Source organism: Lepeophtheirus salmonis, chromosome 8, assembly GCF_016086655.4.
Source record: "Lepeophtheirus salmonis chromosome 8, UVic_Lsal_1.4, whole genome shotgun sequence".
Classification (NCBI taxonomy): Eukaryota; Metazoa; Arthropoda; class Copepoda; order Siphonostomatoida; family Caligidae; genus Lepeophtheirus; species Lepeophtheirus salmonis.
This window is the reverse complement of record NC_052138.2, coordinates 29,809,999-29,836,567: the sequence shown is the minus strand read 5'-3', so window position 1 is coordinate 29,836,567 and position 26,569 is coordinate 29,809,999. Positions and strand designations below refer to the sequence as shown.

The 26,569-nt window shown below is 31.4% G+C and overlaps 1 protein-coding gene across 2 annotated transcripts; it reads left to right on the top strand.

Moving 5' to 3' along the window:
• Positions 1-751: 751 nt before the first annotated feature.
• Positions 752-26,569, top strand: LOC121123480 (uncharacterized). 2 transcript variants are annotated; one of them, XM_040718599.2, is made up of 4 exons: positions 752-907; positions 24,057-24,230; positions 24,293-24,451; positions 26,178-26,569. In XM_040718599.2, the coding sequence occupies exons 1-4, from the start codon at positions 869-871 to the stop codon at positions 26,304-26,306; spliced, it is 501 nt and encodes a 166-aa protein (XP_040574533.1). In that variant the 5' UTR covers positions 752-868; the 3' UTR covers positions 26,307-26,569. The 2 variants fall into 2 exon arrangements, with proteins under 2 accessions (XP_040574533.1, XP_040574534.1); XM_040718600.2 differs by lacking the exon at positions 752-907 and adding an exon at positions 23,929-23,976.

Sequence of the window (26,569 nt, the reverse complement as noted above, 5' to 3'; positions counted from 1 at the left end):
ATGTTCTCAGAGAACGATCCTTCTCTCAAGCACCCAGGGAAAGCACAAAACGATGGCATGTGTATAAATAATAATATTTACTAACTTAAAAATTACAAATATCGCAATTTGTAAATATGAAATACTATTTATAAGTAATATTAATTTATGTGATTATAACTATTAACTATAAATCTTATAAGTTATTATAGCTAAACACCAGGGGTACACAACAGTTGACATAACAGTTACACACTCAATCAATCAATACGACAGTTAGTCAGAGCACCTGGTGGATAGTACATATTTTTATTAGTTTGCTCATGCCCCATGGAGATACATAGCTCGATTTGATTTTAGGAGGAGATTTTGCAATCTTCCGAACGTCCATTCTAGTTTGTTTTTGTGTTCAGATGGCAACAAATTAAAATTGAATTGAGAGAATTGTGGGTTTTTTTTTTTTTGCTGTACAACGTTCGTAAGAACTATAAAAAAATTGCCTTTTTCTATTCTTAATACGAAAAGCAAGTGAGCAAAGTCAAATTAATCACAAAATAATTATTAATCAACAAAGGGAAAAAAAAGGCCTGAAAGCCTTTCTACGCTTTTACTAACTCTTTCTTATTATTTTCCCTATAGGGCTTATACAACATATTTGATAACACGCGTAATGGATATAAAGTATGAAGGTTCAATAATAAAAAAATATAACAAAAAATACCCTTTCGAAAAAAGTACACTTTTTATTACTTCGCTCGCCTGTTGTTGTTCCTTTTGGTTTTTCTTGTAAGTGATAGCTAGTTCAAGAGTAAGTCACAACCAATCATTCCTCAAAGACTCACTCCCACATTTTAAGATCGTGATAACATTTGTATGAAAATCCTTTAAAATGAATGTATTGAATATTGATAATCCAGAAGACCTCAAGGTAACAATCTCAAAATACTTTTTATTGTACTATAATATTTAATAAATTGTCTTTGATTTACTTAAAGTATCATATTTTTACATACTTATACTGAATATTTAGTCATTTCCAATAAAAAGTAGTTGAATGTTAATACATGGTATTAACAAATAAAGTTTGTCTGATATTTCTTTGCTTTGTCAATAAGCAAATAAGAACTTTCTCAACTAATAATCGATAAAAATTATAAGTTATTTTATATGCATTTCTAATGATATCAAATATATATATTTTTTCATATATTAATATTGGAAAAATGTCAATGAAGAACACTAAATAAAATTAATTATTTTAAGTAGAAAAAGTCTTTCTTCAACAGAAATGGAAGGTTGTTTATATATAAATATGAGTAATATGCTCTTACTATTTGAACAGCGTTTAAAATCGAGCAAAAAAATCGATTAGGATGCTCACTATTTACATATACACCAAAAAAGTGTTGGGTTCAAGTAGATTAAGTACAATGTATCTAGGCCGGAAAACGTTCCTTGTATATATATAGATTCTAGGACAAAAACCCTGATGGACACAATCCCAAAGAACAGGATTTGAAGAATCTATTTTCTATCTAAAAATGTCATTTGATCAAATTCGCCTATGGGATTTATTTTTTTTCAATGTTGAAAAAATTACCCCTCCCCCCTCTAAAAAAGAAAGTCTCGTAGACGCCCCTAGCATTAGATACATAAATAGACCTGCAGAATAATAATAAAAATGCCGATGGACAAAAAAATAGCCAATTCCACTTAGAAGAGTCCCCACGACAACGTTTTTAAAACGTTGATGTATTTCTTTTATTCAGATTTAAAAAGTTTTGAGTTACATGAGGAAGAAATAGACTTAATCCGAACCTTCAATATGGTACCCTGACAATTTGAAGAATGTTTGGAGGAGAGAAAGAATAATGTTCATGATGTTTTATTAGATCAGCTACAGTCAGCTGTGATACGGGAGGAAGGAGAAAAGGACATTTGCCAGAATTACTCCAATGTCAATCCCCAATTTTTCTCTGAGTCCAACAAGGACTTACAATTATAAGTCGGCAACAAATCCTCAGGGTTATGCTCCGTCTTTTATGAGCACGCTTGAATGGCCAATAAGGTTTTGAGTATAATTGAATCTATTGGAAAGGATGTTCATTAATCAGGTACTAAATAATAATGACAACTGCTGAGGAAAACAAATTACCAATTCCAAAAAAAAACCGGGCCACTTAAAAAATAAACCGTGATTTTCATCACTGGATATACCTAATACTAGAAACCTGTAAGTGAAGGCTCAATCGCGCGCGCTACAAATGGAGAAGAAGAACTGAGAAATTGCAACAACGACATAAAATAAGTTTATAAGGCACTTTGTCAACTATTTGTGATATTTTTATGAAAAAAAGACCTATTTATTAGATTTAATGTCCACTAGGGTGGATCTAATTTTTTAAATGTTTGAAATATGAGGTCCTTAAGGTCTCAAAATGCTTCTTTTAGTCTATAGATATAATGGCCTAATCATTTGACCTTTTTTGAAAAATATTTAGAGGTAACTCAACCGTTCTAAACTTTTGAAATTTTATACTTTTTTAGATTTCGTTTGTTTGTTTGTTTTGCTATCTATATAGTACATTTTACAGCTTTCTGTTAAAAATAACAAATTTAGATAAAGAAAATTTGGATCAACAATATTTTAACAATTTTTATGATAATTCCTTTTCCACTTTTCCAAAAGAGCAACAAGTGTAGTGACATGAAGTGTAGCTTTCTGCACATCATTTCAAAAAAAAAATTAACTAATACATACCAAAATGTGCAAGTACGCATATTTTTTACTTAAATAAACAAAAAAGTACCAATTTGTATGGCCTTGACTGACTAACCTTTTTATTATCTTTACTTGAGGAAAAAACCTTTATAGTATAATTTTATAAAATAAGTTAAAAAGTGTTAATATATAAAAAAGTTTTAGAACATAAGTTTACTAGGAGTCGTTTTAATAAAAACATGACCTCTGTACTCAGTCGAGGCCTAGAGTAACGACGAGTTAAACAATATATATCATGTTACTATTAAAAACTACCAAAATGCAGCAGAGATTAATGTAATCCTCAGCATTTATTGGGGTTTCCAATAAGAGGTGTTAATTTGATATTAAAAGAAAAATTGCATTTTTGTGATAAATGATCGGATGTTTATTTCAATGTAAATGCCATTAATAAAGGAAAACAGTATCAGCCAAATGGCTGGCACAACTACACTTACAGGACCGTATCTTTTTTATGAAATTTTCCATTATCAAATCACAAAATAGGTGGTGTATGCCATCAATAGCTTCACTAATTCCATCTTTGAGGTCCTCAATTGACCTAGAGCTGTTGGTGGTGACCTTATCATTCACGTGGCCCCAAATCACAACTACGGTGAATGAATTACGCTATCATGAGATGATTAATGATTTTTTAGGTCTGGAATGGGATAATATTGATTTAGACAACGTTTACTTTCAACAAGATGGCTCTACGTACCACACAAGCAACGAAACCAACGTTTTTTAGGGGAAAAGTTTCCGGACCTTGTTATCTCTCGAACAGATGATTCCAATTGGCCACCGAGATCTTGTGGCTTAATACCTTGCAACTTCTTCCATTTGGCTGATATTATTTTCCATTATTAATGACAAACCTTTCTCCTAAACGTAGATAAGGAATTCTTATAAAAATGTATTCATTATTATTGATACTAATTTTATTTATCTAAATTGGTTATTTTTCACAAAACACTTTAATATGTAATATATAGATTACATATATCAAAACAAAAACATTTTTTTTTTCATAAAAAAGTTAAATTTCAAAAGTTTAGGGCGGTTGAGCTACTCTAAAATATTTTTCAAAAAAGGTCAGAGTTAGTCAATGACATCTATAGTCTGAAAGGAAAATTTTGAGAGCCTAACGACTTCATATTACTGAACATTTAAAAAATATGCTCCATCTAATGTACATTAGGGTGAGGCATTTGCCCCAACATTATCAGAATCAGCGGAACTTCATTTTAGTGCTGCAGCTATGTATGTAAAGCACAAATACAAAATTTTAGCAAACTTTGTTAACGTTTTCCTCTAGAACAATTGAAAGTTTTAAACATGTATGAAGCAAAAAAAATTGTTTTGCTTTATTTTGGAAAGATGTATTTGAGTAAAATATTTCTATGAACAATAAAAGGTTATCGGGTTATTAATTTTTTTTTTTTTTTTTTGTGACTCTAGTTTCCTTGATTGTAGAGAGTATTAAATTATGGCGTATAAATCGTTAATTAAATAAAGAAGACATTATTAAATTTCAGTAGAAAAAGAAGGTTTTTCCTTTTTCTTTATTTTTTTTCACTGATTATCATCATCATATGATAATATATATTTATAATTAAATTACTGATTACTTTACAAATATAAATAGATCATTCGTCAATTTTTAAATACCAAATAATTGTTTCCTTCTGTTTCTTTGATTTGGAAGAGAATATCTATCGTTCTCAACCACTTGAAGGATGTTCTGTAAATTTTCTTATTTTCTAGCTTGGCCCAATAAGTCTAAGTCCTGCTGAGTCTTTGTTCTAAAGTCAGTCATTTTGAGACCATCTTTGTTTTGATGTCGTTTCCAACTTGATCACAAAACAATGCTAATGGTACTAGCTCTTCAGTTAGGTACCACAATTTTTGGGGCAGTTCATTCTTCTTTTAATGTTTAATTTTCTTAAATGAACTTATTCTCGATACAAAGCTTCAACCTTTTCAGCCATCTTTATCTTGGCTATTGTAAAAATTCGAGCGCTTGGTCATGCAGCATCCAGCATCACTTCTTCGAATACAAAGTTGGCAGACATCCGTGATAATCTGGAAGATTTTCTTACATCCTCCCTCCATAATTTCTCCAAGTTTCCCATATAAGATATCAGAACTTGATTCTATGTTGGGAGTTTAGATCCAGTTATCTTGATATGTTCGGGCCTTGGCGTCTCAAGTAAAATATCCAAACGAGAATCAGAACCCCTAGTGCACATATTAAGTAACTAATTCAATACACAACAAAATAATGAGAAAGGCTAAAGACATGTTTAACTCAATACTCAAATATTGAGCAATACTTCTAATGAAAAATGCATGATGCACTGTATACAAATTTGTCACTCAGTAAAGCATATTTGAAAAAAGAAATACATTTTTATAAACTAGGCAGTAGAATTTGACGGATTGACTTGTAACTGTGTCTACATATTTGTATGTAAGAATATAAATACGATATTTACATTATAAATTTATATTGATATTATTTTAATTAGTAAAAAAAAAAGAAGACAGGTTGTTCTTTTTTTTATTTTCTGTACTGACGTTAACTAATGTCTTCTTTATTTAATAGACGGTCTATGCATGATAACTTATTACTCTCTACAATCAAGGAAACTGCAGTCACAAAAAATGTTTTACAAACACGATAATCTTTCATTGTTCATAAAAATATTTTATTTAAATACATCTTTTCGAAATAATGCAAAACAATTTTTTTTTTTGCTTCATACGTGTTTAAAAATTGCAATTGTGCAAGAGGTAAACGTTAACCAAATTTGGGAAAATTTTTTGTATTTGTATTCTACTTACCTAGCTGCAGTACCAAAATTAGGTGCTGCTGATTCTGAAAAGGATTTCCAATTTCAGGGACAAATGTACACCTATACCTAAAAAAAGAGATATTTGTTAGGCTTAATATTGGAATTAACTAAATTCATAAATACTCTGATTTAAGTTATTTTTTATATAGGAATATGTTTGACTATTTAAATCAAAGTAATACTTTTTTTTCTTACAAATCTGGCAAAAGGTCGACAAATGGCCTTTTGAACTTATGTTATTGTAGTAATTTCTCAGTTTTTCTAGCCTATTTGTACCAGACACGGCTGAGCTTTTGCTGACAGGCTTTTAGTATCATTTGGTTGATATATCTAATGCCAGGGGCGTCTGCAGGTTTTAGAGGCCTTCAAAGATTTATTTCCCCTATTTTCCCAATATTATTTTTCTAAGCGATAATTTTGCCTGCATCAGCACAAAAATTCCTTGATTTGAGGTTTAAGGCTCCTCCCCACCCCCCTTTACAGAGCCCCTGAATTCACAGCATTACCTCGTTAATACAAAAATATACATTGTATTTTATTGTCAGATAACAATGACAAACAAAAAAATACCTCTTATTTATTTTTTCTAATTAGTGTTCTAAACGTTGATATGTTGAATAAAAATTAGCTCCCTTGCGAAACATTCCCAACAATTATCGAATTATAATTGGCATCAGGGCAGTCAGAACTGATTATATAATTGGTAGTCTCGGAGACCGTTGTTCAATCAAATACTTTCAAATAAATGTACGAATGGTTTTTTTTTAAACGTACTTCTTTTAAGATTTGTAAGTAAGAATGGTCTTTTTAATATTGTAACAAAAAGGACTGGAAACATCTTGAACAGAAGTTGAAGATTATTTAGAAATTTGGTCTTCCTTTTCCTCACTATTTTTCTTAATGGCTTACTTATGACAAAAGGCTTTAGAACCAGACAAGGAATTATTAACACACCCAAACATTTTTATACATATTTTTGTCCCTATAACTTCATAAAATATCAATTTTTTGATTATTTGTTGCAATTCACAACAATTAAGCTCCTACGTAAATATGGTTAAAAAACCGCCAAAAAGTGTGTTTTATAAGCATATTTTTAATAAGACATAAGTAGAGATGCGTTTTTTGTAAAAGCACGAGGTGAAGGGGGAAGCAGGACTTATGGAATTACTGAATGACGAGCTACATTTTTTTTTCAGCTGCCTGTTATATGACTTTCGAGGGAGAAAATGAATGAGTGTTACCTTCTACAATTAAAATAGCGCAAGTCTTGTGAAAATGTTATAACTATATTTAATTTCATACATATTTTTTTATTATTCATTTTGAAAACAATTTACGCCAAAGATAGGCAAAAATTCCTCTTTTAGAGGGAAACGTTCACACGCCCACGACTTATTAAATACTGAACAAAAAAGAAGAAAGAGTACAGGCATAAAACGTTTTCCTTTTCTAATAGGTAAGCTTAGTTTTTTCTTTACAGACATCCCTTATTGACGAATGAGCAAACTAAAAAATATATATATTATCTGTCCAGTAGTGTAACAGTCTTTAGCTTGTTTAAAAAAAAGGTGCATACTTAGAAGAATTTTCACAGCACCATCTCTCTGTGTCATATACGCAGGTTATTTTTTTATTAAATAATAGTCATTCATGGAGCTACCGCAAGAGGGTTTGCAAACAATCATATTCCATTATCAAAACTTGACTATTTTATTATTGAAACAGCATGTACATCACAAATGAACAATCATGAATGACACAATTAAGTTTCATTTTTAATTGGTGTTTCCTCAGTAATATTTTGTTATGAGGATAACTTTTGTGATTTACAACGAATAATGAAATAATAACAACCGATCTGCCTTTCCATAAAAAAATTGCTAAAAAGTGTAACACGTCAAGTTATGAACCCACCTGAACTATTATAAAGTTAACTCAAATTTAAATCATAGGGAGTAGAATAGAGAGAGATAGAGAGATGTCTGGATATATCGATGGCAAATAACCAAGTTTTAAAATGATTTAATATTGACAAATATGGGTTTAAAAAAATTAAATTGATAAAGATATTTGTCTAAATATCGACATCTATACATTCGTCTGTCCCTATATATGAAGGACTTCTTAGAGCTCTTCTTGTTTATACCAATAGTATGTCTCATGGAAGGACTCTAATAAAGTTAGTTGAAGTAAGATAGACTTCTTCCTACACATAAGAGCCCTAGAAAATTGAGTGTACCCTCCTCAAATTATTTAAAAAATGTTTAAACAACAATTATGCTTTATTCATTCCAATTTGAAAGGGATGGGTGTGTGAAAAAAGGTCTACAGAGCGGGGAACCAAAACATGAACAAACAATTTAATTAGGATTGTATCCCTGTATTTCATAATTACTAGGTTTCATTATGCAACTAAACAACAGCTTAAAATAACAAAGTTTTGTATTCATCCCATGACTCTAAGTGTAAAGATGTCGGAGCAACAACAAAAAAGGTAGCCGTTGTGCAATCCTCTCTGCGCCAGTGTCAGTACTGATAAAGCTGAGGAGATCTTTGGCAACTCCATCCAAACTGTTTACAACACTAAGCCCATACAGCAAAGAAGAACCAAACTTCTGCAGCAACAATTGGCTGACTTTTGGCGGCCTCCAGTCTTGACCTCGTCCACCTGGACATTGTAGTTAGGAGAATAGGCAGGATAGTACGCCATGGACACGTCCTTCATCGTTAAGAGCTACCAATGTGTTCATTGGCGTGTCGAGACTGTTATTACTTCTGAAGGAGGACATATTGAATAAAAAATATCACTAAATACAGTATTTAAACATCTTACGAATTGATTCAAGTTTTTCGTAATTTAGTCATGTTTCTGCAAGTTTTGAGTCCCCGCTCTGTAATGATGTATAAATCTTTAGTCAAAAAGAACACCACGCCCATGAAAGAAAATTATTACTCACAGCACTCCGTGGAGGAACTTCAACGAGGTTAAGCATCCGCTAAACCATATCTAGTTTGGTCGTTAATGTGGTACTTGGCGATCTTGATAGGTAGTACACCTTGTAATTTTTTTTATAAATCACTGGCCTATGTGGTAGTAGGTAATACATAAATATCTAAATGATAAATAAAGTTCATTTTACTTCTTTTAATATATTCAAGAGAAAAGAGACAAATATTTAAATGTTACAAATCACTCAAGATCAAAACTGAATAAAAACTTTCAAAAGTCTGATTTCATGAATTAATTTACTGATTATTACTCAAAGATTTAAAAACTACTTATGTTTATGCCCATTTGTATCTTGTTCTTAAAAAAAAATTAGTTATACCAATAGCTGAATAAATAGAAAATCCATAATTATTTATTTATATTTGTATCCCGTCAAAAGGTACTTCATTAGTTTTAACCTACAAAATCGACTACATAATAAAGTCACAAAAATTACAAAAAACAAGTTTTTCTTTTCTTATGCCTTAAATGAAATAAGATTTTTTTTTTTTAATTTGACTTTATTTTGAAGTACTTCCGGAACTCCGGAACTTTTATCGGATGGAGAGTAACAGTTTTTGAAGCCACAGAAAAAAATAATAATTGAGGAGGTCATTACCAACATCTAAACACATCTCATGATCCATGATAATTTTGAATTTGGTCAACTTTAAAAAATAGTGAACACTCTAATATTTATGTAACCCTTTTTCAAACTTTTCTCATAACCCAAGTGCCAGGTCAGGAATAAATTCAATTTTTTGTTTCACTTTATCTTATACTCTTAAACATTTCTGTACAAAAATCTTGTCATTCGGCATTAGTCTCTTGCTTGAACTTTGAAATGTCTGGCAGTAAATAAGTGATATCTTGGATAAAATCATCCAGAATGTACATTCTTAATTTTTTTGCAAGGGAATTTATAACTAAACAGAGAAAAATAAACTTTTTTACCATAAAAGCCAAGATGCTCAGCCTTTAGTCCCATACCACTTCAGCTTATACAACTAATATTTGTGCTCCAAACAAATTTCGAGGAAACTCCAAGATTATAAAATTATTAAATTTATAGACCTTCCAAACGCCAAGACTTGGTGTGGAAAAGCAAATTATATTGATACTAGTGCAAACACTCTATCTTAAAGATAGCCAATCAAAAACTAAAAAGATTTTATTTTTATTTAGTTTGTTTATGATAAATGCAAAACTAAAACAATCTACTATAAATACATAATAGGTAAATTTCTATTGTAAGGTCCCCTTGTTTACAACATTTTGTGTTGTTTTCTGTCCGTTTGATGTAAATATAATCAAACCTGCACCCCCTTTTGACACCCTTGAAAATGGACATATAATTTGACCATGTAAAAATGATGATTTTGGTAAATATAAAGTTGTTGTTTATCCAAATGTTTGACCTCGTGATTCATTTATTGCCATAGTTAACTTATCATGTCCCTTTTTCAACCATAATGAATAATGAAGATACAAAATAAGACTAACTCACTCATTCTCTTCCTAATTTCCTCATTTAATTCGTATTTAATATACGTTCTCCCTTTTTCCGTTATTCCAATAATTCGTTTTTGGATTATTAATTATTTTGATGCATTTTCGAATTGAAAACTTCTACTTAAAAAAAAAAGAAAAAAACTTTGAAACAAGTGGAATCAATTTTGTTTTTAAAAAAAAAATCAACTCATTGGCGAAATAACAAACTTGTCCTCCAGAGCCCAGCAATTTGGTCTGATCAGAATGAAAAATAGCCTTACGTACGTATTTAATAATTCTGAACAACTTTTATGTTATGCCTTAAGTCTGTCTCCATTTTTGTCATTGTTTTTCCAAGCGGGATAAACATCAAACACACACATAAACTACTTTAATACTAGGTAGGATAATAGCAAATTACCTTATTGCCTAGAAGTATGAATATTCTTTTATTCCAAGTATATGATCAAAAAAGCCGAAAAGTAATTAAAAAAGTTATTTGTAATGTTTTTCTTGTACAAACATAGCCTTTATTTGAATATCAAAAAGCAAGGACATATTTATCTTCAACTTTAATCAAAATCACCTTTAAATTATTTTCACAGCCTATTGTTACAAGAGAAGTAACTTACAGTATTTATATAGTTTATCAAAATCAAATATTCCAGTAGAGTTCAAGAATGACAAAATACTTTGACGGAAGGATGTTGAAAACAATTTAACCGTCACAAATCTATGTATAACAAAATCAACAACTGAAGAAAAGTAGTTATTGTCAAAATTAAATATTTGAAGTATTATTATAGACTAATTTTGAAAACAAAAAACATGTTTCCTTAATGAAATATTTTTTATTCTCTATGTTCAAGTCAAAAATGTGTAATGTTGAAGTCAATAACTAACTCATGAGCTTAAACGTCCCAGCCTTAACCGTCACACTTTGTACAATAACTCACCAGTAAAAAAAAACTGATTGTCATGAAATTTTGAAAGCTGTCTTTCGAAAGTAAAAACTAACTAAAAAGGAGGGGAAATTAAAAATAATGGAATCTATATGTGATTTTCGGGACCTTTCAGTCTTATCATTATTGCATTTATACTAGTGATGGGATGATTTAAAAACAAAACAAAAAACATGCCAATTCAGATGCGATTTTAATAAATATCCGGATACCGACTCAAAATAGTTAAAAATATCTTTTTATAGCGATTATATATAATAAATATATATTATTTTTCTTTTGGGGTGGGGTGGGGGGAATAGGTTTTTGGAATTTTTTGAAAAAAAATTGAAAAATTAAATATCAAATGTTAAGTTTTTTGGAAAAAAGTTCAAAAATCAATAACTGTTTACAGAATATAATTTTTTATTGTGAAAAATTTCAAAAAAATTTAAATATAAAATTTAAAATAAGAAACTCAAATATTAAATTTGTGGAGAAAAATTTCCAAAGTAAATAGTTATTTAGCGAAAAAAATTTAAATAATTTTGAAAAAATTTGAATTGGAAGTGGAGGGCATAATTTGAAGAGGGATACGAAGTTCTAGTTAAGTTTGGAAAATAATATAAAGAAGAATCCCACTAAGTCGATGAATCGCCTGCCCAACGACTTTTTTGTGGCTCCTAGAACCATCAGGAGGGCTATAAACCACAACTTTAGATTAATTTTTTTCTCAAGGACCCCATGCCACCTTCTCATTGAGGGGAAGAAAGCTAGGAGGCTCGAGAGGTGAAAGAAAATCCTCATATGGATCAAGGCAAATGGGTCAATTGTGAAAATGTTCTTGGACAAGAAGATTTTCACAGTTGATCAATTCTACAACCCCCGGATCGACCTCTGGCTTGCAGAAACAAAAGAAGAGGTCATATTGAATGAAAAAAGTTTTTCAAAACCCTTGTCCACATGTTTTAAAACATTATTTTTGCCTATTATTGAAAATATAAAATTATTGATGTATTTCTACATCCATCTCTCAAGTACACGCATTGTTGCCCTACCCTGTATATCCATAAATAATAACGGTAAGCCCAAAGGAAGTAGAGACGGATTTCTCACAAAACATCCTTCATATTATGCACATTTAATTTAGAGGTATGAATACAGGGCAGCAAAACGTGGACTCCGACATTTTTAGTAGCTAAAATTCACTAAAACTAATCATTATTCCATAGAAGTTTTTATCAAAAATGAAATGGATATTTTTTTAGAAGTAATAATCACAAATTATATTTTGTTGATGCTCAAATCTAATGTTGTAACGATTCATTTTTAAAAATAATGTATCCTTTATTTTGAGCTCATGCGGGTATTTCTATATGATATTTATGAGTGCCAAATGGATGAAATAGCTAGCAAAACATTACAAATGTAGATAGTGTAATTTTGAGTCTATGTTCATTATCCAATGTGTATCATGTAGAAAAGTCCACTTTAAAATTTGGGCTAAGGTATAAACCGAGATCATTAACTACATAAAAAAGGATTGTTCATAAACACAGGGTTCAAAGGTAATCCTTGTGAAAGTACTTAGGAATATATACATTGTGCATAGTGGAAGGGTATCCAAATTACAGGGTAATTAAATGTGATTGCCTTATGACATGAACCAAAAGAGACGAAGCACATACAATAATTGTACACGATTATGAGTACATAAAAATGAAACGGTTGTTAAAAAACAAATGAGATTTAGTTACATAGTTTGTCGTAGTTTTGGGATAATTTTATTTATTTAACTGATTTTCTATATATTGATTCTATTAATCGTGCGCAGGAACATTGCCTAAGCCATTTTGCAGAACAGGCACTTTTCCAAATGATTAATTCGTCAAATTACCAATTTTTGCCGAATGACCACTTTGTCTAACAAATATATTTGATGATGATTCATACTCCAATACTAAATCGAAAAAGTAACCCTCGCTAACTGCTTTATTTTTGCAAAGCTTGAAAACTTATGAAATAAATGTTCTGGAAATTGATAATACTATATTGAATTTACGGGTTCCAGAATGCTATCCATAATGAATTAGAATTTTTTGTTAAAAATAGAAAATTGACGTTTATTGAAAAAAAAATGAAAAAATATTCAGAAAATGACAGATATGTTATTCAATTATCAATTTTTATGTAAATTTATATAAAGAGTGGCCCACAAAATTTTTTCTTTTCGATATCGCTATAAAAAAAACAGATGGATATTTTTCAATAATTTTTTCGATTGTTAATAATGTTTTATTCATATGAGCTTCTGGCCTTAATAGCTGCAATGGCGACTCAATAGCAATTTTTCGTGTTTCAAATCGTCAATCGTCTCTGGAGGGTTGGCGTAACATTTTTCCTGGACGGTTCCCCACAAAAAATAGTCCAACGGAGTCAAATCGCAGCTACGAGATGGCCAGTTGACGTTATCGTTTCGGCTTATGATGCGATTGTCGAAGACAGTGAGCAAAAGATCCACTGTAATGTTGGCTGAGTGGCACATAGCGCCTTCCTGTTGGAAACAAATATCGCCGATGTCTTCCTTTTACATTTGGGGAAACAAAAAATCTTCCAACATGGTCCGATAGCGCTCACCATTGACCGTAACGGGAGCTCCTTGCTCGTTTTCTCGTATTTTCGCTTTCGGCAACAGCAGCAATGTTTTCGATTGAGCGCACTGGACGAACACGGGAATGCGTTGTTTTATCCATTAATGAACCAGTTTCGCCCACACACTTCACAAATTTATCCACAAACTGCCTGGAAGGCGCTTTATTTCGACCGACATAATTTTCTTGCTGTTTCGTTTGAAGACTCTCCATTTTGGAAGTAAGTCTTCAGTATTTTCCAATTTTCTTTGAGCGTAAACTTAACCATTTCGTAAACTGGAGACCTTTTACAAAATATTAGACACAATGAGAATGTTACTACAGCTGTTAGAAGTTATAAAAGTGGTAGTTCAAAATGCAACCGCTAGATGGGCCACCCGTTACAAAATGAATTAACAGGAAAATTTCTACAAACTATGGAATCAAAATGGAAAACGTCCTTATTCATATTGATGTTTTTTTGAGACAGCAGTCATTTTTTGATTCATAACTCAACCTCCTATCTTATTTTCTTGAGCTTCAAAAAATAATTTTTGTGTTTTGGGTACTCAGCATCAGTTAACCCGAGTGGAAAAATAATATAGTCAAGTCGAGTCTAATTAAGTGCTACCACTTTCTAGGGCGTATCGGATTCACCTCTACTATATGTCTAGTAGTATATCTTTTCAGATATTAGAAAACCTCATTAGAAATTAGTATGGATTATGTCGAGAATCACTTAGGGAACAGTGCCACTACGAAACTGAAAACCTCATTTGACGAGAGTTAGTTATACAAATAAATCCAAACCAATATGTAAAAAATGAAGACCACTCGGGGTTTTTTATATTAAAATCGACTCAGCATCAGTTAAGCCGAGTGGAAAAATAATGTACTCAAGTCAAGTAGAATTGACTCAATAATCGTTCGATATGACACAACACTAATTTATTATTATGACGTAGTATTGAATAAAAGGAAGTACAAGGGTAGTTTGAAAAGACTGCGTAAAGTCCAAGAGATTGGCTATTGGCACGTATCGAGGTTATGTTTAGTTAGTAGCATCTCTTAGAAGAACACACACAAACTTTCAGCCAGATCGGTCTATTTTTTTCCGTTTGAATCGAGGAAGTGGAGTGATTTTCAAAAAATGGAAGAAATGAATTTCGTTAGTTGATGTAACGTTGTTTTATGTTAGGCAAAACGCCTCAAGAGACAAAAAAGCAGCTTCAGACTTGAGACCTGAGTTGGCTTTGAAGTTTTTGGAGTAATCTATGCGCAAAAGTGACACTGAATGTTGAGGTTACAACTCCAGAAAGCATTAAAAAAATCCATGATATGCTGATGGATTACAGAAGAGTGAAGGTGAGTAAGATAACTAGTCCTGTGGGCATCTCAAGTTGGAGCCGTTAATTTTGCAACCACAACATCTGAAGTGTGAGCTGGAACATTGTCGTGATGAAAATGACTTTTTTTGTGGGCCAATCCTGGACGTTTTCCTTGCAACTCGGTTATCGAACGGTCCAAAAACGAGGAATAATATACACCTGTAATATTTTTACCCTTTTCTAAATAGTCCAAATAGATAATTTTTTAGAGAAGTCATAGAATATGTAGATAATTATAAAATGAATCAATGCAGATAATTATTAAATGAATCAATGGAGATTGAAAATACTATTCAATAAGGATTAGCAGAAGAGTCTACAGGATTATAATTGGAGGTGGGGGCTTATTTTTTGAATTTTTAAGGAAAAAAAATCTAAAAATTAAATTTTTTAGGGAAAAAAAAATTCAAAAATCCACAAAAAATTAAATTTTTTAGAAAAAGATTGTGAAATACCGTAAATACTTTTAATTTAACCCCTTCAAAGAACCAATGGAAGTGAGATAATAGCTTCCTTAACAGCCAGGAGTTCCCTGTCGAACGAAAAATAATTATGCTCCAATGTTTGAGGGATTTGGACCAAAAGGCTAACAGAGCCCACGCACCATCAACCCACTACTTAAGTGACGCACCCATACCTTTCAACGAGTCATCGGCTGTAAGGGCTAAAGGTACACTTATCACACGAAAAGCTAACAAGATCTGCTCCAACAGAGCAATCTTAATTTTCTGAAAGGCCCCATCAAGCTCTGCTTCCCCATAGAATTTTGCGCGCTTGCGCAACAACGGAAGCAGTTTGCCTGTGTATTGTGTGATATTTGAACACATCTGGAATAGTATTGCGCCATACCGAGGAAAGCCTGGAGTTCCTTTCGAGACTTAGGAAGAGGAAGATCCCTTATCGCTACTACACGATCATTTAGAGGGGAAATTCCCTTTGCTAGCCCTCTAAGTCCAAGGAAATTAAATATGGGTTTTTCCCATTCCCACTTCTTGCCGGAGAGGCGAAGCCCGGCCTCCTGTTTTTTTAACAGCACTTTGAGTGTCATCGAAGAGGAAAAAAACCCTCTCGGAATGCCCTGGAAGAGCGAGTCCATAAAGATTTGAAAGGACTGGGCCGCGTTTTTCAATCCGAAAGGCATCAATGGCTCTTCTTACACGTTCTTGAGGTGAGATGTCCCATTGCTTCATGACTTTTAAATTTTTATACAAAGAAGTCAAATCCACGGGAGGTTCATCTCTTGGGATATGCAAAGGCAGCACAGATACGACAATGTTTAGCTTGTCAGAACACTCTTTTCCATTATAGGATTTGTAAATGAACTCTGCCCTCAACAACCAGGTCTCCGGATCCTCCTCGTCGAACTTTGGAAGTCGTACATCGGAGCATCGTACGGTGTGTGCTTCGCTGGAGGGAGGACTGTGCTTGCAAATTGCGAAGCAATCAAGCTCAGGGAAAAGGTCCTTTGAACGGGTAGAAGGCATTTTGCAGTTAAAATTGGGATCACCAATGAAGGAACACGCCACGTAGAATTACTAACATAACTGAATGTATTTCAACAAAGTAACAAAAGGGATCTCAAACTGTCTTTGTTTTAAAAGTCCTATATATATATATCTTTTAGTCATAGGTATGAAATTAATTTGAGTTAGTAAAAGTTTACTCATATTACTTTACTACTCCTTTAATATGTTCTGTCAGAAACATGTCACTGCCGTGATTTTTATTGACAATGAACAAAGTTTACAGTAATACCAAGAATGTACATATATACACGTAAAAGTACAAAATGATATTCAATATAATTAGTAGTAGTTGTTTAAAGTGTCGCAATATTATTTTATTCCAAAGGATACATAAATATTAGACAAGTCATAGAATATGTAAATAATTATAAAATGAATCAATGCAGATAATTATTAAATGAATCAATGGAGATTGAAAATACTATGTAATAAGGATTAGCAGGAGAGTCTGCAGGATTATAGTTGGGGGTGGGGGCTAAATTTTTGGAATTTTTTAGATAAAAAATCTAAAAATCAAATTTTTTGGGAAAAAAAATCTAAAAATTAAATTTTTGGAAAAAAAAATTCAAAAATCCATGCTTATTCCCAAAAAATTAACTTTTTAGGTAAAAAAATTAAAAAACTACTGCATTTTACAAACAATTATTTTTTTTGGAAAAACATTTCAAAAATTAAATTTTTTGGAAAAATATTTCAGAAATCAAATTTTAAATTTTATAGAATAAAATTCAAAAATCAACAACTGTTTACACAAAACTAATTTTTTGGAAAAAAAAATTCAAAAGTTACAAGTCAAATATTAAATTCAGCCCCTCCACCCCATCCCTGTGGACTCTTTTGATTACGGATTATAATTGAGTGGACACAAGCAGCTATCCACTCGACTCAAAGGATGTTCAATTTCGAAAAAAATCGAGTTGATACGATATTTTATTGAGGGATCGACTTGACTTTTATCACTAACACGGCGTTACTTCGCTAACACAAAATACCCAATGTATTTTGTTGTCAGCGGTCGATTCCTTCCTCTGACTTGTTATGGTTATTTCATAATTTATTCTTTTTGATAAATAAACTAAGTAATACTTAAAGAAGGGATCCGTGTAAAGAAAAAACTAAGAATAGTGATTTAAAAAAGGAAAAACGGTCTTCTTTTTTGTTCATTTTTTTAATAATTCGTGAGGGCGGGTTAACAGTTTCCTCTTTGGAAAAGGTTCTCCGTTTTATGGCAGTGATCCATTTTCCCTCTCCAAAATCATAAAACGGGCAGTTGATATTAACAAGGTGCTTAATTCAGATTAACCATAACGCTCTCGCTTCCGCCTTTTCCTAGCGCTCTTAAAAATAGCATCCCTAGACTTATACTGCAGCTCTGGTCCTTTTCTAATAGAGCAGGAATACAATTTCTTGTTGATCCCTCGTCTTATATTGTAATTAGATATATATAAATTTCGAGTATCATAGACAAATACAACTTTTGTTTGTATACTTTTAGTAAGATATTACGAATCAATATTGTAATACAGTATCAAACAAAATACTATGAGGGATTTTAATTTTATGAAATATAGGTTGGGAAAAAGTAATTTGTATCCCTTTTTAAACTTAGTATATCTTGTTCATTTTTGGTTACATCGGATTGGGATTTTTCTAAACCTGTACCCGAGTGCTTTAGATCCAGTTACTAAAAATGATAAGTTCATTAGTGTAGTAGATGCACTTTTAGAAGTACCTCAGATGACATCACTAAATTATTTGTCCTCGGGGTTGCATAGTTAGTTATAGATAGAGTTGACATTTTGGTATTGAGAAGAACAGTGCGTGTAGAAGGGGATAAATATACATATATATATGGTGCATTTGAATTAAGACCCTAGTTAATAGCAGCTTTCTGTTATTCGTGCGTTAGTGCAGGGAAAGTACTGTAGTTATATTTTATTTTATTATGTATTTTTAAAATAATTTACACCCAAAAAAGGCAATAATGCATACTTCAGAGAAAGAATTAACACTATGACAACCGATAAAATAGTGGGGGGAAAAGAGCACATGTAACAATCGTTTTTCCTTTCCTAATTATTAAAAGTATTTTTTTCATTATAAACATATCAAATCTAGTAATAATCATTGTACTAACAGTCCCCATTAACGGACAAAGTTAGTATTTTAATAGCCAATTAAATTTAGACAAAAATTGATTATTTTGTCGTCGTTTCGCCACTTGATTTTAGCTTTGATCCTGGAATAAAAGATGTCTTTGGAGTACAAGAAAATATGATAAAAGAAATAAACGGAGGTTGAAAAGGACATGCTAGCTTTTAGAACGATTCTGAGAGTAAGAGATCAAGATCCCAAGGAAAAGTTCCTATAAAGTAAAATTCTAAATACGGGTACAAATATTTCAAGTTCTTCATCTGAAGTCAAAACTCTGGGGTGTACTTGTCGCTGTCGTATGAAAACCCCGAAGATGACTCACCAACTGCACCACAAACTTTTGTGCAAATCCAACGCAAGAAACGGCAACTTTAACGGAAGTTCAATAGAGGCTGTGAGACGCGGGTTCTTCTTAGGGTGTTCAAAAGCAAAACAAAGACCCGCACTAAAAGATGCCGTCGCTTTTAAATTGAATTTTATCACCTAACCCTTAACAGCTTCATTGATGGTAGATGAATTCACATACCTCCAATAGTACACAGTTTGATTGCACACTCATGGGAACTGATTGAACGAAAGGGGTGATATGGACTAGGATAATTTTCCGAAATTGGTTTAGAGGTGAACAAATGCCTACTATTAATTCACTCAAACCTCTCTCGAAAAATTAACCAAGAAGACTGCAATCATTTTATTTGTTATAGAAAAACCTAGCAAGACCTTTGGTCTTATCATTTGATCACTCACACCCGTCTTGGTTTCCATAAAATGAAAGAGGATCCACTAGATCACATATTGAATGATGTTTTTTTTTCAGTGAATTTTATTTGTATTCAAATATATACCGTATACATTAACTGTGACTACATAGAGTCAAAAATAACCAAACAATAGAATTGTGATTTGTTCTTATGAGCAAGACCGAGGAGAGTGGACAGTTTCTTTGGTGTAAGTCTGTAAAAATCCATAGTTACATAAAATTAAACCAAAATGCACGCACTCTTGCGTCCCGCCAACTATTTTTTACCATTTTAATCCTATATAATAACCATTTTTTGAGGCTGTACTTCTGTAAAAAATCATAAACATAATTTAAATATCGTTTACTTTATTGTAAAGGAAATTGAATCAAGTTTATAAATAAGCGAAAGAAATATCACAGATTTTGCAACAAAGGTACTGCAAAATAAAAATGAAGTCCTAAAATAAAGTGAGGAAAAAAATTCCTAGATATACTTCAGAATATATTTTATATACCGGGTGGTATATTGAAATCCGAACATTTATTAATTAAGGTTGAGTGATTGAAATTAGCTCATATTTCCATATATTAAAGCATAAGCAATTAGTTACAAAACAAAGCAAATCTGAGCTATTTAGCTTATGTACAATTCGAGAAAATGACATTTGAACGTGATTGATGAATTTCTATTAGCGCACTCCGAGCAATTGGGTGTCTCTAGAACCATGGTCTAGGCCTTGAGCAAGCCAAAATGTTGGAGATGAAGGCGGACTCTGTTAAAAAGGCCAAACTGTACCCAGAGGAGTTAAAAAAACCGACCAGGCCAATCTTCTCAATCAAACTCATTCAAACAATCTTAGAGTTTCACACCAAACTGTCTAGAGAGCTATCAAAAAAGTGTTTTTAAAGAGCCTCGTGAGGATGGAGGCACTTTTGACACCAGAAATGAAAGAAACCCATCTCCTCATTTTCAAGACTCTTCTGAATTAGTTTTTGAGTTATTTTGAACGTGTTTTTTTTTGACAATTTTGGACATCTATAGCCCTGATGTCAACCTTCCGATTACAGATTTTCTATGTATGTCGAGGAGAAGGCCTGTAGTGTCCGTCATTGAAACACTGAGGCCCTGAAACCCACTGTCAGACAGCACTGGGAGCCATGACAGAGGACTATACCCGCTGTGGGTTCCATGCCTTCTACCACTACTTGGAAGCCATCCTTTCCACTAAGGGCGGCTAAATTAATGATTAAGAGAGGTCAAAGACATTAGTAAGTAGAACTGATTACCAAGTGTTCTATAAAAATCTGAACACTTTGAAGTTTAAACTTCAGAAAGATATAATTTATTAATCAACAATAGAATTTCAACAAAATTAATAGAAGCTTTTTTTCGATAAAAAGTATTTACGGCTTGACACGCGACGCGTAAGTCGTTGTATGTCCACTCTTATTACAATATTGGAACTTTTCTCAAATCTCAAGAAATTAGTTTAACTTTATGAAATATTTTGAAGGCCTTACCATGACAAAAAAGATTTTTGAAGGTGTTTTAACTTTAAAGCGAAATTCAAACTTTCAATTAATAAAAAAATATTTATATACTTTTTTGATCCAATGTCATTGGAGCTATGAGCTACCAAAGAAAAAAGGACCATTTTCTTTCTCAAACATAGACAACTTGAACTTAAAACATAATAAAACTATAATGGGCACTCAGTAGAGCGCAAAACCTCCACCTAAAATCAAATTGAGTTATGGATCTCAATTTGTTCTCAAGTTATGGTCCATTATGTATTTGCTACATTTTGTGCTACATTGACCTCTCAAAATTTAATGGCCTCTTACGTTGACCATATTTAATTTTCATCCTATGTTTGATCAAATTCGATCTTTAATTTTTGCTGTAATCCGAGTGACTAACAAACAGAAGCAAAAACATAGCCCCTGTTCAACTTTGTTGTGGATGTGAAGATCATAAATATTGTTTTAGAATATATAAACATTAGTTTTAAATATATTCATACTATTTATAACTAGCCTTCAATGACTCAAACTCTACTAAATCCAATTTCTTTTGATCATAATACGTACAAATGTTTGATTGTTTTTTGTTTTTTTTCAATTGACATGATTACCCAGGGAGTAATTTCTTCTTGAGAGCATTCCCTAACGTAGCTTGTGCTACACACACTCGTTGCTAAAACTCGTTTAAAGTCACATTCGTTACAGAGAATATAAAATATGTGTTGTCCGAAACGCCTGCAAGATTTCATTCATTTTTACGCACCGTGTTTTACAGCTATAATAAATATACTCCCTTTTATCTTCTTTTTTTTAATATGACACAAGCGCTCGATGCTACATGAAAAACGACTGCGAGATTTAATTATTATGATTACATTGTTACCTCTGCCAAAGAAGTAAATAAATACTTCGGTTCTATTGGGTTAACAGAGGTTATGTTATTACCCTGTTTGATAGTTGGTTTATTTGTTAGTCACCAGGATAACGTCAAAAGTAACAGATCGATTTTGATGAAATTTAGTAGAAGGATTATATATTAGTGATGAAACAATTCCAAAAAAAATTTCGATACCGATGCGATTCTAGTAACGATTTCCGATTCTTTAATATTTTAAATAATAGTTAAAAAAATACAATTTTGCTATCATAGGCGTCCACAGGATTATATTTTTTGGGGAGGGAGGGGGCTTGGTTTTTTGGGATTTTTTTGACAAAAAAATCCAAAAGTTAAATTTTTTGGTAAAAATTTTTGAAATATCTAATTTCAAATATGCAAAATGATATTTAAAACTTTTCAAAAATCCATAACTTTTGTCAAAAATTAAATTTTTGGAGAAAAAAAATTAAAAACCCATGGCTATTCTACATATAAGAAACTTTTTTGGGGAGAAACATTTCCAAAATCCACAAATGTTTACAAGAAATACATTTTTTTGGAAAAGAATTTTAAATATTAAATTTTTTGGAAAAAAATTTCAAAATCAACATTTATCAACACAAAAATAAAAAAAATAGGAAAAAAATTTTAAATATTTTTTTTTTTTGAAAAAAAATTCAAAAATTCCGAGTCGTTTGTTTTCTAAAAAATAATTTAGTTGGTAAAAAATTTCATAAATTAAATTTCTCATCAAAATTTTTTTGAAAAAAAAATATAAATATTAATTTTTTGGGAAAAAATAGGAAAATTTAATTTTGTGAAAGAAAAATTGAAAAATATAATTTAACTTCAAAGATTTGAAATTTTTTGCAAAAAAAATTCAAATATTAAATTTTCTAGTAAAAACCAAAAATTCATTTTGCTATTTTTTTCAAAACTTGGAAAAGTAATAAATAGTTAAATACGAGTAATAAATAAGAAGCGGAATCGCAAATTAAACATTATTTTCCCCATGCCAAGTCCGATTCCAGAAAAAACTCCCGAGCCCAATTAATCGCCCCATCACTATTATATATGGTCACAGTAAGAAGCCATTAAATTTTGAGCGCTCAACTTCACGGTAACATAAAACGTAGAAAGTACTGCTAGATATACAGCTTTTATCTTCTATGATTACACAGCTGCATGGTAGTTCCTGGAATTACGATTCGGATATTATAAAATACCACGTATCTTCTACGATAAGACATGCCACTTTACAAACCATCATGAATATGTACAAAAGAGACTGTAAGAATATTGCATGCTGAGAAGTGTTTTATATATATATATTGTCTTACCATAAGGCCTTTCAACGATCATTTTATAGTTGTTTACGTTGAGTACAATGTTTTTTTATTTATGTCGAGGGTTTTATATATATATCTATAAGATTTTAGAGGTCTAAAGAAAAAAGAAATTTCTGAACTATAACGTTTATTTATACTTTATTCTAAACACAAATGTTATTTTATTCAATTTACTAATGTGTACATATTTTTTTTAGTGTGTATCTGTGAATAAACTATCACATTGGGGTGGGAAAAAAAATCCAAAATTGACGATAACTTTGGAACAAATTGAGATACGTAACTCAATTTGATTTTAAAAGGAGGTTTTGCACTCTACCAAGTGTCCATTCTAGTTATTTCTTTAATTAACAAAGACTTTCTCTAGACATACATTCAGTCAGAAAGCAAGACTGATAGACAGATAAATTTTACTTTAGTAATATAGATTTCAAAGTTGTGACAACAAATACAAAATAATAATTGGGAAAAAACGTTTTCTTATCGACAAATTTGACTAAAAGGTTTTATTCTCTGGGATGTAGCACCCCTTCCTCTACCCTATAGTCAAGGGCCCTTCCATGGAGTATACTTCCTATTAGATATGAGAAAAAACTGCTGAAATATAAAACTTGTACGATTTTTTTTTAATGGAAAATAAAAAATGATATTTATTACTTTTTGAAGAGTAAATGTCAAGGTTTTTTATAAAAAATATATGTACAAATCCAATATGTATTGTCTTCTGGTACATGCTACGTATTATTTATATATTTATAGCTGTAGTAGGTATTCAATAAAGGATATGTCTACTCATTGTGGCCTATATATTATCTTCATTACTATAATTGACAATTTATTATAGGAAATATTCCAAAAAATGGATTGGGACAAAGACGGTACCATTTCCCTTGGAGAATTCAAAGCCTTTCTAAAGACAACACGAAACGAAGAGTCCGTCAACGATGATGAACTAAAATTGGCATTCAGTAAAATTGACATTGACGGGGATCACTATATCAAATGGGAGGAATTTTCTGTAGGTACAATTCTTGTATCTAGAGTACATAGTCTAATATATGTCGTCTTCTCTCAACATAGGATGCAATGATCAAGATTCGTTCTCAAAAGTCCATGTTTAGTGAGAAGGAAATTACTTCCATTTTTCAAGAGATAGACTATAATAATGATGGATATATCACTCCAAAAGAGGCTATTAAGGCTTTTAAAAAGCTACGTGAACGATTTGCCATTCATGAAGTAGGTTATTTAGGTTGAAAGGTGGCCTGTATCGGTCCCATATATAGGATTTTAAATCTGTCCCAGTCCAACCTTATTATCGGTCCTTAAAAAATATGTTCTTTACATAATTATAAAGTGCCGTAAATAAGATATCCTTTCCAGCAATATTATAGTAAAGTACTCATTTTGAATTTCGAACCAGAAATCTTTGACCGATCTGAGAATTATATAAATAATTTATGTTCAAGCTCGGTCTTGTAAAAAGTTCATTCTACAAAAAAATAAGAATTTTAAAAAGAAATTTGATAAAAAAGTTACCTTTTTTTCGGATCCACAGTTTCAGACCGTGGTCTAGAAAAATCACATTTAAGACCGAACCTAGAAAAAAGATTCGGTCTTTGATCGAGTCTCAACTAGGATTGTGCCAATCTTTATTTATTAGGTCCAGTCTAGTCTTAGGATCAGTCCAATCGGACTGTCAGTACTTGAACTGATTAAAAAAAGAAAAGAAATAAAGATAAGTGACATCATCAAAGATCAAACTTTTTAAGTTTTTAAGTCTCATATGCAGGACTGAACTGGTCTGGACTGAGACTCAACAGGACTGCCGTCTTGAGTCCTAAGTAAGAATGGACCCAAAACTAGTCTCAACATTATAAAGTATCTTAGTTTAACGTTTGAATGAGTTAAGTACAACTCAAGTAAGTCCCTTTCAAACACAAGAATAGTTTTCCACTTTTTTTAATTCTGACCTATTTGAAGTATTTATTATACTTATTCAAATGGTTGTATATTGATTGATGAGTACTTTACTGGTTAATATCTATGTTGTGGTCATTTAAAAATTACTGTTCTATAGAATGACATGCTTTTTATTAGATTGATTTTTTAAATCATTTTATTATATATATAAAATTGATTTAAAAAATAATACAATTATTTTGTTTTATAAGTTTTACTAAACCACTGCTTTTTTTTATGGCCGTATCCCCAGGGCATCTTTAGGCCGTCTGTAAATTCAGTTATTTTACAGATTTATTTAATAAAATCCTTAGAGTTTACTAAAAAATGAATTTTGTCCAAAAAGGTTAGCCTGTTAGAGTTAGGGCCAGGATAAATCAGTTGTATATGCTGTGTCAGAAAAGTGAAGGAATAATTTGTATTTCATAATGAAACCCTCTGTCTTGCTTTATTTTACTGTGAATTTCTGCCCAAAAAGCAAGGGGGGAAATTACTCATTAGGGCCCCGTTACCTCATTTAGCTCTAGGATTCCTCTAATTTTAGGGAAAGGCATAATGCTATAGACCAACATTTTTGTGTAAAACAAGCTTTTAGTAAAGTACCTAAATTCAAATAAATGTGTATTTAAATTCATGGGCTAAGGGCAAAAAGAATAACACATGTTTTGCCAAGTATCCCTAAGTGCTCAAATGATGTCAAAAAGCTACTGATTTGATTCTGCTGTTTTGTTGTCTAAAGGAGACAAATATACATTTTTTTAAAATATATATGAACTGTCACACATTTATGACGCAACTATATAAAAGAGTAGAGATATCTCCAACAAAAAGGCAAAGGGCAATAAAGAAAAGGTCAAGTAGACCTATAAAATCATATTTGCAATCTACCTTCTTCAACCCATAATGAACCAAAAATCCAGCAATAATATATAAAATAATATGTACTTGAAATAAAATTACCTATAATTAATTAATATGGTGTTATATAAATTTATTTAATTAGTGGCAAATTCAAGAATGGATAGAAAAAACGGACTACGATTCAGATGGCAAAATCACACTTGAAGAATTTAAGCTGAGTTTGGCAGGAAAGACATTGGTGGATGAGTTTGACTCGGATTTGGAGATTTAAAGTATTTGGTTAAGTTTCGAAGAGTTTCATACATTTTAAATAAAAAGTTATTTCCCCATCAATTTGCCTCCTTTTTTTCTGAATAGATCTTGCTCTTAATTGTACTCTCTCTAAGTTTAGAGAAAATGAATTGACTGTATATGTTCCATTGTACGAACCATTTAATCTTATTATGTAATTAAACAATACAAATTTTCCTCCATTTATAAAATGTTCGAAAATATATTATATCCTAAATGAAATATATCAATTTATAAAATCCA